At 37.2% G+C, this 17627-nt stretch overlaps 1 protein-coding gene across 1 annotated transcript; it reads right to left on the bottom strand.

Annotated features, from left to right (window-relative positions):
• Positions 1–999: 999 nt before the first annotated feature.
• Positions 1000–2359, bottom strand: LOC143536676 (uncharacterized). Its single transcript, XM_077030613.1, has 3 exons — positions 2210–2359; positions 1916–2132; positions 1000–1109 (listed from the first exon to the last, which is right to left on the bottom strand). Exons 1-3 carry the CDS (start codon positions 2357–2359, stop codon positions 1051–1053), a joined length of 426 nt encoding a protein of 141 aa, XP_076886728.1. The 3' UTR covers positions 1000–1050.
• Between the last annotated feature and the right edge of the window lie 15268 nt (positions 2360–17627).

Below are 17627 nucleotides of genomic sequence, written 5' to 3' on the forward strand. Positions count from 1 at the left end.
AATCTATGTTTACAACACTTAAGTAATTATGTTTGATGTGTAGTCGAACTTTGTAGTCCAAAAGAAGCATGTTTTATTACTCTACTTAAGTAATTATTCCGCCGACACTTTAATTCACCTCTTATAAACCTATATTATATTTCTACAGTTATAATCGATCTTGAGTTCTAAACACATCTCTTATAGTATTAAGCATCATTGAGAGCAAGATAAGTGGGTGGAAGCATCACTGTAATATTTAAACACTAACTTAATTGGTTCAACCATATTACAGAGGACTTCTTACAGCTATATAAGCAATTTAGTGTAGTTGAACATAAGAAAATTTGTAATTGATTTACTAGACTCAATAATATTATTATTATGGACACTTTTTTGCATACAAGTAATCAAGTGAAGATGAGGAGAATAATTCAACAGTGATGATGATTAAGAGCTTGTTGTAGTTGTTAAACAAATAGGTACTCACTTGAAAAACGCTAATTTACGACTTAGATGTCATATCATATCATTTAATCACACGTATACGTTTCACTTATAAGCTTATCATAACATATTATCACACTGAATACGTTTCACTTATAAGCTTATCATAACATATTATCATACAGAATACTTTTCACTACATATTATCATACAGAATACTTTTCACTTATAAGCTGCTACGCCTTTTGACCTCTATTTATATAAGAGTTTGCTAAGTTCTTTCTTTTTATATGCTTATGTCATTCAAATTTCAAGCTTTAAGTTACAATGTTCAAATATATTGCTGTATACATCCAAATCCAATAAATTAGTTTCTATTTTAAAACAAGCATGGAATTGCAGCACGTGATGATAGCAGATTTAGCGAGTTGTTATCTAAGAATACGAAAAATCCAGTTTTCTAAAAGATGGCACATATCATAGATTTCATGAACCAAACAACACTGTGTTCAAACCAAGGTAACCCTTGTGAATTTAACAAAATTAAGACTTCAAAACAATATCATAAGACTGAAACTCGCTTCTGTTGAACAGCTTCACATATGATCTTCATGCAAGTCAAATTTACTCATCACCAACACGACATGGTGCATTTGCTTTCCCCTTCACAGCAGGTTGCGGTTCTGTAACAGAACATGATTCTCAATTGTTACAATGACAAAAACTTGAAAGTTAACACCCGAAATCAAATCAAATGCATATGCTCCATGCATTTAAAAAAGTACACCTTTGACTTTCAAGGTCAAGCCCATTAACATATGTTATGCTAAATGTTCAATTCTCTTAAAAGATAAGTTGAAGAAGTTAAGGCGCGTTCGTTTCACAGAATTCATGGGAATTCAAAAGAATTGGAATTAAAATCCCATGACATGGCGTGTTCGTTTCGTTGGAATTGGAATCTTAATTCCATTTTGGTGTGTTCGGTTGTCAAGGAATTGGAATTCCTTCAAATTCCTTTAAATAAAGGGATTCTAAATCCTTCCAAAATGTGAGAGGATTTCAAGTGAATTCATTGGAATCTTTTCACAAGTTTTTTTTTTTTTTTTTTACGAGAACAACGAATAAAACATTTTAGTTTTTTTACTTTTTTTGTTTTCGATTTATATTTTGAACTATAAATTTTTATTATTATTTTTGAATATTTTTTTGAGGGGTTTTATCTTAATAGAATACCCCTAAAAAAATCATAACGCAAAATATAAATAAAAAACAAAAAAATCTCGATTTCAATTCACTTGTCAAATGAACACATCAATAATGGAATTGTTGGAATGTCAAATTCCAAATCCAATTCCTTCCAATTCCAAATCCTATGCAAATTCCAATTCCAATTTCATTCTATTATGTGAAACAAACACGTTATCTAAAAGCAAAAAAGAAGGTCTATTATTAATCTTACGGTAAACATAATAAAACTTATAAATGTTACCAGAAATGAGAGCTTTTGGTCTGGTCTTGAACAAAATTCGGTGACGAATGATACCGGTAACTTCCAATTCTACCCTTGATGAATTAAGTTGATCATCATTCTGGTCTATTTCCATATCAGATTTTATGAAGTTCTTCTTCAACACAAGCAATGGTTTCTTCAAGGGGATCTTTGACCCAGTCAGCTCATGATAACCAACTGTAAATGTATAAGTTTCCTGAACCAATGAAGACAGCAAACTGATATAACCGAAGCAAAAGAAAAGGCAGTAGTATAGAGGGATGGATAGTTGACCTGAGAAGAAGGGCGGCAGAGAAGGCCGATTTGGAGATTCTGGATGCGATGTTGAAAGGCCGGTTGAACTTCAACAACGCCTTGCAATTCGATGATAGCCCATTCCAGGCAGTTGGATTCGCCGCAGCTACACTTCATTTTGATTTCCATTGCCTCCAACCAAATGAAACAAAGCCGGAGCGGAGCTTTCTAGGGTTCCTGATTTGGGATTTCTTTTTGGCGGGAAACTTCCCTAATGATTGATTTTTCCAAGCCAAAAAATTCTGCCTTGTTTTTAACTCGACGGAATTACAAATATTACCTTTTAAACATAGTCAATTTATGAATTAGGTCATTTAAAAAAATTATTTTCACTCCCTATCTTTTATACGATAAGTTATCTCACTTTTAGTCATTTTGACTAATGTCCATCCAAATTTTTCGTTAAGTGTAACATGTGGCAGACGTGTAATGGGCAAGATTGTAATTTATGATCAACAATTAAAAAAATCAAAGTCTGATGGGCCCACCTGTCTAGATACACACTCTCTCTCTCTCATCAATGATCTATCTCTCTATACTTCGTCATCTTCAACCCACCATCCTAATCAAATTGAAATCCACCACCATGTAACTAATATCTCTCTACTCTACCCTTCCTCCTCCGCCGCTACTAAATCGGCCAAGTCCGACGATGTCTTTCTTTGTCTAAGTCCGCCGCAAAATCCTTCTCTCTCTTCATTTTCTATCTACAACCCACTCTAGTTCTTCTTCACGATTTCTTGAGTTTATCAATCCAATTGCCCAATTTCTTCACCGATTCTTGTTTTTCAGTGATCAATTAACAATCTTTGTTGTTAACTGGGTCAAGGAACTTTGGATTCATCAACAACATTTAATCATACGAAGGTAGGTTCTAATCAACAATCTATGATTATTCATCCAAATTTTACGTTGATGGTATAGGGTTAAAGGATGAAATAAGAAGGGGTTTTTGATGAGGATGAAGGTGGTGACTGGAATGGTGGTTGTGTAAACGGGTTGCAGGTGGTGGCAACTGTGGTCGAAATGGTGGTGGTGTGGTGGTGGCGGTAGAGATGTAAATCGGTGGTGGATGTGGGATATGGTGGTGGTTGTGTAAACAGGTTGTCGGTTGTGGCAACGGTGGTCGGAATGGTGGTGGTGTGATGTGGCGGTAGAGATGTAAATCGGTGTTGGATGTGGGATATGGTGATGGTTGTGGTGGGTGTATAGAGTTTGTAATTTATATTTTTTATTTTATATTTATATTACAAAGATATGTGAAAATAGTAATTTGTTTTATTTTAGACTTATACATTAATTAAAAAACACATGCAAAATTACATTTTTACCCTTATATGTCAAGATTTAACGGAGCTTTTGGATGGACGTTAGTCAAAAGGACTAAAAGCAAGACCACTTATCGTATAAAGGACAACAAGTGAAAGTAAACATTTTAAAGGACCCAGTTCATAAATTGGGTATGTTTAAAGGACAAAATTTGTAATTCTGTCTTTTAACTTTTAGAGCATGTTTGGAATTGAGTTTGAAAATGCTTATCGGTTTATTGACTTTTTTAAAAAAACCATTTTGAAAAGCCAGGATTTGAGGCTTTTGAAAACTACTTTTTAACCCTTTCAAAAAGCTACAAAAGATTTTTGTGATTGCCAAACACATTTTAATTTATGGCTTTTTAAAAATATCAATAAACCAATAAGCATTTTTCAAACTCAATCACAAACATGCTCGTCTCTCGTATTATCTAATAATAATAATTAATATATCATAAATAATTACATATATCATATCAAAAAATTACAAATAACATATATTTGGTCATGTTTCAATTCAATGTGCAAAATTACGATAATGCCGCTACCCATATTATCAATTATAGAAACATGGATGTTAGCATTCTCCTAAAGTAGCTTTAGATTTTGTTGTACTAAACCAATGCTTAACACATATAAGTAAGATTATCATGTGAGTGAACGGCAAAAAATGTCGTTTCCCATATTATCAATTTGTAGAAAGATGGATGTTAGCATTCTCCTAAAGTAGCCTAGGATTTTACAATACTAAACCAATGTATATAACATATATAAGTAAGGCTATTATGTGAGTGACTCGTTTTTAGTAGAGTGCACACGTAAAAAGAGATTTAGTTCTTTATGTTATGCAAAATGTACATTACAAGCTTAGTTATTTATATTATGCAAAATTTACATTACAAGGCACATAATAAGATATTTTATAACATGTAGAGATTCTTGTCATACATAAATTTGTAAATCTTTGCAAAACTTATTAATTTAACAAAATGATCTAACATTTTGTTTAAGTAATCTGCAGATTGAATAAGCCAACAATTCTCATGAGAATCTTTTAAGAAATAAGTTTCAATCCTTACTAAGAGGTAAACAAAGTAAACATGATTATTTAATAACATCAAATTTACTATTGTTCAGCGTCTAATGCTTTCAATATCATATTAGAGTTTGGATTTAGAGGCACACATAATAAGGTTTTGAAATGAGAGTTTATATGTAAATGTTAATTTTAAGAGTTAAGTGCCATTTAGCACATGTGGTTTGTTCAATTACGCAACTTTAGTACTGGTTTTGAATTTATTGCAAATGACTACCTCACTTTTCTAAAACTTGCAATTTTAGTACTTTTTTTCTAGCCCCGTCTATTTTGTCCGTTAAGTCATGGGCAAATTAGTAATTTTGATTATTTTATTCGTTTTCTTTTTTAGCTAAGTGAGTAAGTGCCATTTTCATACATGTGGTTTGTTCAATTACGCAACTTTAGTACCTTTTTTTGAATTTATTGTAACTGGATACTTTGATTAGTTTTGGATAACCAGAAAAACCAAAAGAGTCATTACATATACAATTAAAAGATTATCTCTAACCCTAAATGAGCAGATCAACCCCCATCCCCAAGCTCGTTGATCCTTCAAACCCTAACCATTGTTCATCTTTAAGTTCGAAGAATTACGATATATTGTTTTGTCCATGTGATTCGTCAACGTCATTCATCTACAAGTTCAATTGATGCTATACTAAGAGGTGCGAAGTTGTGTGATTGTTATTTGGATTGATCCTTCGATGTCTGATGTGTTAAAGAGCTACTGCTATCATACCCAAACTTTTGAAGAAACAATCAATTCACATAAAGAAAAATGCAAGAAATTGGCTAAGATGAAGTCGAATCTTAAGCTACTAGAAGTAAATTGGCAATCAATAACAAAAGGCTAAAAAATGTGTTATACATCTCACGTTTTTTTTCATCATCTATCAAGTACTTAGTTACACTTTAATTGTAATATGTAATATGTAATGCCTCTTTTCATTTGTCTATCTATTCAAAACTAATCAAAGTATCCAGTTGTAATAAATTCAAAAAAAAGGTACTAAAGTTGCATAATTGAATAAACCACAGGTATGAAAATGGCACTTACCTCAAAAGAGAAAATAAATAAAATCATCGAAATTACTAATTTACCCCTGACTTAACAGAAAAATAGACGGGGTTAGAAAAAAGTACTAAAATTGCAAGTTTTAGAAATGTGAGGTAGCCATTTGCAATAAATTCAAAAACGGTACTAAAGTTGCTTAATTGGACAAACCACATGTACTAAAATGACACTTAACTCTAATCTTAATGTTAGTATTAATTAATTAAATACGGGGAACCCAAAGGTTTAAGTTTTTAACTTGTAGTTAAATGCCATATGACAATTTGAGGGATTAGAAAGTTGCCACATGAGATTGAAAGGAGCTAGAGAAAAACATGTGACATTAGATGGTTTTGTTTATTAGTATAGTAAGATATGATTAAGAACTTTGGTATCGCAAAGTCCCTATTGGGCTACTTTGCAGCACCCTATTGGTCCTAGGAATTTTGTTTTTTGTTTTAATTTTTTTAATTCTTTTACCATTAATATTTTTTAGTTTCGGTACTATACAAACATAGTTGAAACCGTCGAATTTGTGTCGACTTACCACCTAAACACGCGGGACCGACAATAGTTTGGTTACCACCACCCGAGCTTTACCAATTTACTCTGGCGCAACGCGCCCGACAAAACCCTAGTTTTTAATAAATAAAATAACACAAAATTCATTATATTATATTATATTATATTATATTAAACAAGGAAATTTTGTATTCCTTAAGAGCATTCTCATCTCACTCCCTATCTTCAAATTAAAATTACACCAAAACTCACTTTATTTTTTCTCTCAATTTCAATTAAATAATACTTTTTATACCTTTTATCATTACATTTTCTCTTTCCTTCACTCACAACCACTTTCAAAATATATTAAAAAATTATAGGGGATGGACAGTAACTTTTCAAATATACAGAAAAATCACTACTTTTTCTAAAATATAAAAACCCTTCACTCACAACACCCTAAATCACTCTCTAAATTATAAAAACATTCCTCACATAATATAAGGGGTTGGATGAGAACACGCACGCCTTCCGGTAGCACATTCCCCATCCACCACGACTTCATTTTTCTTAATGCGTATCGGCTTCTAGATTTGAAGATTAGAAATATCTCACATGCCATTTTGCAACCATCTACTAACCTACCAATTATGCCAAGTTTCTCAAAATTGAAACATGATTGCAAAAGTAGGTTCGTTACTAAGGGTAAACATTTTGCCTCAACTTAACTTATCTTACACGATCTCATATTGCCTAAGAGAGATGTTACTTGATCTCATACTCGACGATGTAAGTTTACAGTCAAGGGTAAACATCTTAGCTCACCTCTTACATTAACTACCCTGCCTAGCAGGGATGTAACCTCATATTATGGTTGCAATGAGAAAGTGCCTTAAACAAGGGAGGAAGTACCCTTTAGGGTGAGGGGTCATCTAAACCCAATCCTCTTTTTTTCCTGCTTTATTTAACGCATATGGTACCGTATTAAAGAACAAAATATTCTTTTACCACGATTGAACTCACTGATATTTATTAAAAAAAAAATGAAACCATTTACAACTATTATATGACTTATTTTAAGATTCCTTCGAACTCAAGGAAATTGTTTGGTTTTGCTAAACATGTTGATAAATTCAATTTAACAAAATATATCGAACTCAAAAGTCTTACGAATGACTAAACATCGAAAAAGAGTGTTCTAATTTGAATTTGTTTAAAAATTACAATTTTCTTTTAGTCTTTTTCTTAATAAAGGAATATGCATTTTTGTCACCAAGTAGATACCTTTTTGTTCGGTGTGTATTTGCCACCAAACAAAACTAAAAGAATAAAATTAGGTTACTATTATTGACATTTTCCCTATTGTTTTATTAGCTATCAAAGAATATAGCTCTACTCATATATTTATTAGTATTTTCGGCATTTGTTCGTTAGGAGGGTCCTCTATTTCGCAATAAAAAAGTATGCTGATAACTATTAAATTACATGACGTATTTGTATCTTTTCTTTTAAGTGTGACACTCCTGAAGGCGTTTACATAACCGCCTACAACACACTCACTTATATACAATCTTTTTAATTTTAATGTCATCAATCTATTTTGGATAATTGAGATTAAATTTAAGACAAAATGAGAAATGATAAATATTGATACGAGCTACGTGGTGCCGAGTCACATGCGCTCAAAACTATTGTGATCTCAAGCACCATGGAACCTTGGTTTATTTGGTATGGGGTAATGAAATAAACAAGAAAATGAAATAAAAGATGTAATGGAATCGATAAAGTAATGATATAGGTCATTACTATTTGATTGTCATGTTTTGTTGATCTATGCGAATGTAATGAATCATTACCTTATTTCTTTTGATAGGACATGAAAAGAAGCACACATGAAATTTAAAAAAGAAAATACCATTGCTATTATTATTATTATTATAAAATCACTAGTACTTTTATTTGTTAATGGTGGTGGTGGCAGCGACGACGATGACAGCGATCGGTGGTGATGGAGGCGAGAGTGGTGGTTGTGGTGGCGGTAGTGGTGGTGGTGGTGGTGGCAGTGGTGATCAGATGGTGGTGGCGGTGGCAACGACGATGGTGGTGATCTAGAAGCGATGGTGGTGTCAACGGTGATGGGCCAGAAGGTGGTAACTGTCAGTCGATAGTTCTGATGAATCAATGATGGTGGGGGTGCCGAGAAATAGAATGAAAGAACCAATGGAATAAAAAAAACGTAAAGGGGTGTGGATTAATGTATTTAGAAAAAATAAGATTCCCTGTATAATCGGTGATTCCATTAAATTAACTAACCCATTCATCATTTTTTAGGGGCATTTACATATATCACATCCTTAACTTCCTTTATTACATGCTAGCTTTAGAGCCCGTGTCACACACGAGATGATCTAAATTATAAAATTAGAAGTAAAATAAATAATTACATAACGTATATGAAAATATATATTACATCTATGCTTGTATTTATACCATGTGTACATAAATTAATTTTAGTTATATCAAAAAGTGATTTTTTTAAATGAACTTAATAAAAAAAATGCATGTGCAAAAACATACCCGAGAACGCTTTTTCAATTAAAAATTTCATTCTCAGTGTCATATATGTATAATTGAAAGAATTTTTTTATTAACCAATTTCGGGAATAAGATTTCTCATACAATAGTAGTTCTAACCCGCTCAGCCTAAATACAGAATAAGTGTTACCTTTATTGATATATTTATTGTCACGCCCCGACTTAGGGCCTGGGTGTGACACCCTTTAGTTGGTACCTGTTTTGAAAATATATCAGAGTTGCGGGTTATTAGCGGAAGTCTTTAATTATAAATAAATATTAATTTATTTGAAAACCTCTCGGATAATATACATCCAAGTATTTGATTTACAAACCTTTGTTTATTCTTGTTAACAATATTTTATTTATTAAAAACTGAGTCATCTCTATCTGTGAGCATCTATCTCCAAGAGTGACTCCTATTCCTTGCTATCTGTGCTATACTTGCTTTCCTGTAATGAGGGGGGAAATACGTCAGCGATATGCTGGTGAATCGTTGACTCTGAAAACATTTGACTGATAAGATAGTTTTGGAACAAACTCAGCAGAAACGTCTCTTATTTCTGGGAACTTGTGCCACTGCCATACACACACAATTATGGTTCTTCAAGAACTCATGTCCATTGGAGAACTTTCGTTATGTCTGTTAGCCTGCGGCCACGTAGCCTTGATTGATAGGTTAACAGATATGTTTGGATCCAGACACATGTGTACTTGGTCTGAGTTGCTTTTATTATCTATCTTGTGACTTAGGGATCACGTAATCCCTTAAAATTTAGAGATCACGTAATCTCATATTTGACTGACTGTTTAAGATAAACAACCCGTTTATCTGACTGTAAAAGATTTAACGTATTCGCCTGTGATTGTGATTGTCTTTTCTGAATGATATGGTGATCTCGTTTGAAAACCCTTGTGAATGATTGATGATTGATCTATAATAAAATAAGTTTATATAAATACCTGGATCGTCTCTTGATCCAGCTACAGACCTTTAGTCTGGTTTTGATAGCTATAAACCTTGACTGATCATTTGTTTGAATAAAATATTTAAACCTGTAGTCTTTTCATTTGTTTACAAATCATGTGTTGAGTTTCTTCTTCATGAAGAAACATCTATTAATAGGTTTCTTCTTCAAGAAGACACATCGAATTGACTATAACCCTGGTATGTAAAATCTTACGTCTCTTAGTTGTGAAGAAACTACTATATCTTCTTGTATGTAAAAACTTATGTTTCTTAATCATGAAGAAACATTATTTTAACTATAACCTTTGCATGTATAAAACTATTATAAACATAATCATGATCAAGGTTTTGGGCTATACCCCTAACTACGATCTAAGCCATATAATATAATAATAAAATAATATTTGGGCAGAACCCCTACCTTAATATGTACTCGGTAATGTTAATACTAATGTGGAATGGAAGCTTGATTGGCAAAACTTTGCTCCTACTTGCTTATCTGTTCTATGGCTTGTTAAAACTTGGATACTTGCACGAACTTCAAGAAAACGGAACCTCGTCTCGTCACGAAAATAAGCCTTTAGAACGTCAGTAGAATCTTGGCACGTACTCCTAGGTTAACTAGGTGAGAATGAGAGTGAAATGGGATGAATGGGGATTGTAGCCGTAGCTGCCCTTTTATAGGTGAATTTTGGAGGCCGTCGCGTAGCGCGATGGTCTTTTCCCAGGGCCATCGCGTAGCGCGACGTCGCAATTCACCAGGAAATGCCACGTGTTGACATGTGGTTGGCCACGTGTCACTGGTTGCTTAATGGGGTCATCACGCAGCACGATGCCCTCTTGATCCCTGGTCATCGCGCAGCGCGACGCCCCTTTTTTTATTTATTTCTAGGGAACAGCATCGCGTAGCGCGATGATGTACTCTATCCACCCATCGCGTAGCGCGATGGGTCTGAAAACCCAAAATTTTCATTTATATTCCTTTAAGTTTCAAAAATGTCATTTTTGGCCCAAAATTGAACAGGGTCTTCTCGAGGTGTTACATTTATCAATTTATCACCCATTGAAAGAAATGAGAACATTAAATTGTAACGATAGATGTTCTTTAAGAACTATGTTTTTTCTGAGCTACACCATGAAAAAGATTTTGATAAGTTTCAGGGAGCTTCTCGGCTTTGTTATAATGACAACATAAAAAATAATATGTTAACTAATTCAATTTTGTGAATATTTTGCTTCATTTGAGCATAGTTTTGCATGCCATGTTTCCCACACAACGTTCTGATCACCATTGAGGGACAAGCAGGCTTAGTTCATGGAAGCGCGTCGCGTACTCGCGCGCTTCGCCACCGTATTGCTTCAAGTTCCAAAATTCTTCCTCCAGGCGCTTTACTTCGTTGGGAGGGCAGAATTCTTTAGTCAAAAGTTCCTTAAATTCCTCCCAAAGCATGCTAGAAGCAGCCTCTGCGCCACGCGCATGAGCTACTCCATTCCACCATGTAAGCGCTCTAGATTCCAGGACACTGGAAGCATATAGGGTTCGTCTGTCAGGAGGGCATTGGGTATGGAGGAAAGTGTTTTCAATCTTCTCGAGCCATTGGAGCATCACGGTGGCTCCTTCAAGCCCTGTGAATTTTGGAGGGTTACCCGTATTAAAGGATTTAATATTGTATCCGGAGGGGTTGGGATTATTTCGGTTTAAGGCTTGGGCTATTGCGGCGGCCATTTCCTGGGAACGTTGCTGTCTACGCCTGCGCGAGGCTTCTCTCCTCTGATGACGGGCTGATAGCGGAGGCATTCTATAAAAGTTTTAGTTTTGTTAATATCTTAGCGCAAAGTATAATCTTATAAAGCTTGGTTTCGCGGGGTTAGATACCATCAACAGTTAAAGTAAACATGAATTTGAATGCAAACTTAATACAGATAACAAATTCGAATCGAGAATCGACAATTCATGTATCACCATGACTTTCCGAATTCTCAATTTAAAATGACGAGGTAAACGAGTATTGGAGATTGACGATTCATGTATCACCATGACTTTTCAATCCTCAATATAAAATATACAAGAAAATGAGTATTGGAGGTTGACAATTCATGTATCACCATGACTTTTCAAGTCTCCAACCTCAGAACATAATCGTAAATGGAATTTGAAAATCAACTATTCATGTATCACCATGACTTTTCGGATTTTCAATCCCAACAAACGAATATGTAAGTAAAACCAATAAAAATCGAAATTCAGCAATAATCGAAATATCGCGAAATAAAACATAAAACCATACGTTGCGTCTGCGCAAGCATATTTATAAATAACGAGTAATTAACAATAAGCGCGCAAACATGAGATTTCTCTCATGCGCGAGAAGGGACTCTTAGGTATTCTAGGCCGTTACGTCTAACCACCTATCCTAAAGTCAACGAGCTCTGATACCAATCTGTAACACCCCGACCAAAGGCGGATTATACATCGGGGCGCCACATATTGTTTCATTACTCGTGACACTATTTGGGTGTCAATATTTAATAAATATATTCATTCGCGCATGCGCAACGTAAACACAAGATAACATAAATCAACATAAATCAATATATTGTAAGACAAAATATTCGAACAATAATAACTTGTCTTGATACATTTTAATCTAGGTCCAAAAGTAAAAACGTCCTACGTGTCCACAAGCTCCAAATGTAGCTACAGCAAACCTGAACATGTGTTAAAATAAAACGTCAAACACTTGCGTGTTGGTGAGAAATCAAGTTTAATACCATACATAGATAACAATAAATCTGCGCGCAACATGTGTATGTCTGGTTTTCAACAAGGGTGTAATCAGATCGGGACCAAGTCTAAGATTCATAGCTCATAGTCAATCCGTGCTCCCAATTGAGCACAAAAACAAGAAAACTGTGCAAGTGTAAACAAAAGAGAAAATCATAAACGATTGTTCTCCCGTGTTCATCTAATGGTACCATGAGAACTGCGGAATAGACCGACAAGACGGTTAATGATCCACACATACAAATAAACAGCCAAGTCTACGTCCTCAACACATGGGATACTGCGCGACTAAAGTTCATAAACAAGTTTAAGACTCTAAGTTTGTATGAACACATGAACATCCCAAAACATTAAAAATAAAAAGGGATTAGGTACGAGATTACTCACTTGATAAACGGTGCGGTGAAAGATAAAGCAAGAACCAACTTTAAACAAGCACAAGTTAACCTATAATTAAAGATTATTGTTTTAACGATTGGTTTTAAGTCTTGATTATAAGTTAGCATAATTAATAAGTAACTTAAACAAATTATTATATATTATAGATTACCGGAAAACAGGGCAGAACAGGAGAGAGGACGAAGGCAGAGAGAGGAGACGGCAGAGGATCAACGGCAGAGAGCAAGGAAGAGAAAGATAATAAGTATTTGTGTGTGTAGTGTTAAGAAAATAGCATTATTATTTATAGGGAAACCCTAGGGAACACAATCCCTAGAAAAGGGGAAAAGATCTCCAAAAAGCAAAAGATTCCAAAAGCAAAAGATATCAAAAGATATGGCAGCTGCAGGGGACAAGGGAAAAGCTGACAGGTAACAGTAAAAGCATGGGCGGGTCAGATAAAGGTACTGGTCAAGCATGGAAAAGCAGATCTCAAAAGATAATGTCAGTCACTTTTTCTGCCAACCAATGGGGTTGGTGCGCATGCTGCGCCGAAAGTAACTTTTCAGACATAAGATAGGTCAGGTCAACAGCACAGAAGATAAGACATCACAAAAGTAAACGGCTAGATTAAACAGAAGAAAAGACTCAAAGGGGTTTAGCGCGAGAAGGCAGACACAGAAGGTCAAGAGTGCGTGAGCGTGAAGGCAGACAGAACCAACCTTAGCGCACTGCGGGAAGAACTACAATTCTAAGCGCGCTGCGGGAAGAACTATATTTCTTAGCGCGTCGCGGGAAGAACTATAATCCTTAGCGCGTCGCGGGGACAGTTCGCCTCGCGTATCGCGGCAACAGATGGTCTTCACGCAGGCTTCCTTGTAAGGAGTCTGGCGCGTGGAGCTGCGCAGACAACCTTAGGCGGGAAGAAACAAAGGACAAACAAAGAGAGAGGGGGGGGGGGTTCAAGGCTTAAGGGCGGAACGACGACAAGAGAGAGAAAGAGGCGGGACGGAAAATATTATTAGTAATATATATATTTTAAATGTCAAGTTTTAAAAGAAAATAATTAAATTTTAAATCATAAAAGGAATCGGATCAGAAAACGGGTACCTGGGTCGGGTCGGATGGGGCAGATGTCACAGTCTCCCCTACTTTAAGAAATTTCGTCCCGAAATTTATCTCGAAGTAGGTTGCGCAGAGAACAGGTGCGGGTACTTGATCTTCATTTGATCTTCCCTTTCCCATGTAAACTCGGCTCCGCGCTTGGACTCCCAGCGAACTTTAACAATAGGGATACGACTGCGCTTGGTTTGCTTAACCTCGCGATCCATAATCTCAACATGCTTCTCAACGAAATGCATGGATTCGTCAACTTGAACTTCATCAAGTGGAATGTGAAGGTTCTCGTCGGCTAAACACTTCTTGAGATTGGAAACATGGAACGTTGGATGCACATTGCTGAGCGCGGGCGGCAGGTCAAGTCTGTAGGCAACTTTTCCCACACGCGCGAGAATCTTGAATGGACCAACATAACGAGGAGCAAGCTTACCTTTCTTCCCAAAGCGGACAACACCCTTCCAGGGCGACACTTTGAGGAGAACAAGATCACCAACTTGAAATTCGAGAGGCTTCCGCCTACGATCTGCGTAACTCTTCTGTCGGCTTCTGGCAGTCAGCAGATGATCACGGATCTTGGCGATTTTATCGGTTGTCTCTTGAACAAGTTCGGGTCCTGTGATTTGAACTTCACCCACTTCGCTCCAACAAATCGGGGAGCGGCACTTACGACCGTAAAGTGCTTCAAATGGGGCCATACCGATACTGGAATGATAGCTGTTACTATAAGAGAACTCGATCAAAGGCAGGTGCGAATCCCAATTACCTCCAAAATCAAGAACACAAGATCGGAGCATATCCTCAAGAGTTTGAATGGTTCGCTCAGACTGTCCGTCAGTCTGAGGATGATATGCAGTACTCATGTCCAAACGAGTTCCTAACGCAGTTTGGAGAGATTTCCAAAAGCGAGATATAAAACGGCCATCGCGATCAGATATGATGCTCAAAGGAGTGCCATGACGGCAGACAATTTCCTTGACATAAAGCTGCGCAAGTTGTTCGACACGGTAGGTTTCACGAATGGGCAGAAAGTGAGCAGACTTAGTCAATCGATCCACTATTACCCAAATGCTATCATGTTTGCTTGCAGTCAAGGGTAACTTGGTAATAAAGTCCATCGCTATACATTCCCATTTCCACGCAGGAATTTCTGGTTGTTCGAGCAAACCAGATGGGCGTTGATGTTCAGCTTTTACCTTGGAACAAGTCAGGCATTTAGCTACGAACACAGCAATATCCTTTTTCATACCAGGCCACCAATAAGTAATGCGCAAATCCTTGTACATTTTATCAGCGCCGGGATGAATAGAATACCGAGATTTATGCGCTTCACTCAGGATATCAGCGCGAAGATTCTCATCAAATGGAATCCAGATGCGATTGAGATAGCAGAGAATTCCACTCAGATTAGGGACAAAGTGAGCTTCCGCGCCACACGCTAACTCGGCGCGAAGGTTACCATTACTGATGGATGCGCGCTGCGCGTCACGAATGCGTGATTCAAGATTGCTCTGAATCGGCGCAAAGTGAAGCTGCGTGCGCGGCAAGATACAGTTAAGCTGGCAGGGTTTGCGGCTGAGCGCATCGGCTACCACATTAGCCTTACCAGGATGATACCGGATCTCACAATCGTAATCGCTGATGAGTTCGTTCCATCGGCGTTGTCTCATGTTGAGTTCCTTTTGATCAAAGATATGCTGAAGGCTTTTATGGTCAGTGTAAAGGATACACTTAGTACCATAAAGGTAGTGTCTCCAGATCTTCAAGGCAAATACCACTGCGCCTAGTTCGAGGTCGTGAGTTGTATAATTCTTTTCATGAATCTTGAGTTGCCTTGATGCGTAAGCGATAACCTTGCCTCGTTGCATAAGAACACAACCGAGACCTTGGTTGGATGCATCGCAATACACGACAAAATCTTTATTACCCTCAGGTAGCGCAAGGACAGGAGCTTCACACAACAAACGCTTGAGCGTTAGAAAGGCTTCTTCTTGCTTCGAGCCCCAAATATACGGTTTACCTTTGTGCGTTAGAGCTGTTAAAGGCAATGCGATCTTTGAGAAGTTCGAAATAAATCGCCGGTAGTAACCAGCTAAGCCCAAGAAGGAACGGATTTCGGTAGGAGTGGACGGTGTAATCCAGTTCTTGATTGCTTCAATTTTGGATGGGTCGACATGAATACCCATCTTGTTCACAATATGGCCAAGGAACTGTACTTCATCAGACCAGAATTCACACTTGGAGAGCTTGGCAAAGAGCTGCTCGGCTCTAAGCTTTTGCAACACCAACCGAAGATGTTGCTCATGCTCGGCCTTGGTCTTAGAATACACCAGAACATCATCGATAAACACAATCACGAATTTATCCAAGAAAGGCCTACACACCCGATTCATTAGATCCATGAAAACGGCGGGTGCGTTGGTTAAACCGAAGGACATGACCAAGAATTCAAAGTGGCCATAACGAGTTCGAAAAGCAGTCTTGGGAATATCTTCATCGCGGATGCGCAACTGGTGATAGCCAGAGCGGAGATCGATCTTGGAAAAACAAGAGGCACCTTGGAGTTGATCAAAGAGGTCGTCAATGCGCGGTAAGGGATACCGGTTCTTAATGGTGAGTTTGTTCAACTCGCGGTAATCGATACACATGTGAAACGTACCATCTTTCTTTTTAACGAACAACACCGGAGCACCCCAGGGCGAAGAGCTAGGGCGAATGAATCCTTTAGCGGTCAACTCTTGAAGTTGACTTGCCAATTCTTGCATTTCAGCGGGTGCAAGACGATAAGGAGATTTGGCTACGGGGGAAGCACCAGGGACAAGATCAACACGAAACTCGACTTCACGAGCGGGAGGGATACCAGGAAGATCATCGGGAAAAACTTCAGGGAAGTCACGCACAATAGGGATTTCGCGAAGTTTCTTCTTTCCTTCATCGGGTTTAACCACATGGGCTAAAAATGCAATACACTTCTTCCGCATGAGTCTTTGGGCTTCGGCGAAAGACATAAGCTTAAGACCACTGGAGGGTTTCTCGCCGTAGATGTGAAGATCACCGTTTTCTCGAGGAATGCGAATCAACTTCTTGGCGCAAATAACTTCGGCGCGATTATTCGAGAGCCAGTCCATACCAATGATAACATCGAAACTTCCAAGAGGCATGGGGATGAGGTCGATTAGAAAATCGTTTTCGTTAAGGTTAAGCGTGCAATCCTTAATCACGGAGTTAATTAAAACAGTTTCACCATTAGCCAATTCAACTGAAAAATTTTCTTTTAAGTTATCGCGCGGTCGCGCAAGCTTCTGCTCAAACGCGCGGGAAATAAAACTTCTATTGGCGCCAGTATCAAAAAGTACGGAAGCATAATGTCCGTTAAGCAAAAATGTACCATTAACTAAGTCATTATTCGCTTGCGCTTGGTGCGCGGTTATGTTAAAAGCTCGTCCGCGCGTCACTTGGTTCGAGATTTGGTTCACCGGATTCGCTTGGGTGATTTGCACTTGTAGTCTCGGGCACGCGTTCCGGAAATGACTGGGATCACCGCAATTAAAGCACGACCTGGGTCGTGGATTAAGGTAAGTTGGTTGAGGGTTTTGCGGGTAGGTTGGTGGTGTTTGTGCGATTGGGT

Source organism: Bidens hawaiensis, unplaced genomic scaffold (assembly GCF_021521415.1).
Source record: "Bidens hawaiensis isolate Kalapana, Puna unplaced genomic scaffold, B.hawaiensis_p1.1 tig00010894_1, whole genome shotgun sequence".
Taxonomy (NCBI): Eukaryota; Viridiplantae; Streptophyta; class Magnoliopsida; order Asterales; family Asteraceae; genus Bidens; species Bidens hawaiensis.

Excerpts from the sequence above, each read along its gene's own strand:
- LOC143536676 (XM_077030613.1), bottom strand. The coding sequence starts at position 2,359 with ATGGAAATCAAAATGAAGTGTAGCTGCGGCGAATCCAACTGCCTGGAA. Across the intron at positions 2,133-2,209 it reads TCTGCCGCCCTTCTTCTCAG|GAAACTTATACATTTACAGT; the intron begins GTCAACTATCCA and ends TCATTGGTTCAG. Across the intron at positions 1,110-1,915 it reads ACCAAAAGCTCTCATTTCTG|AACCGCAACCTGCTGTGAAG; the intron begins GTAACATTTATA and ends GTTCTGTTACAG.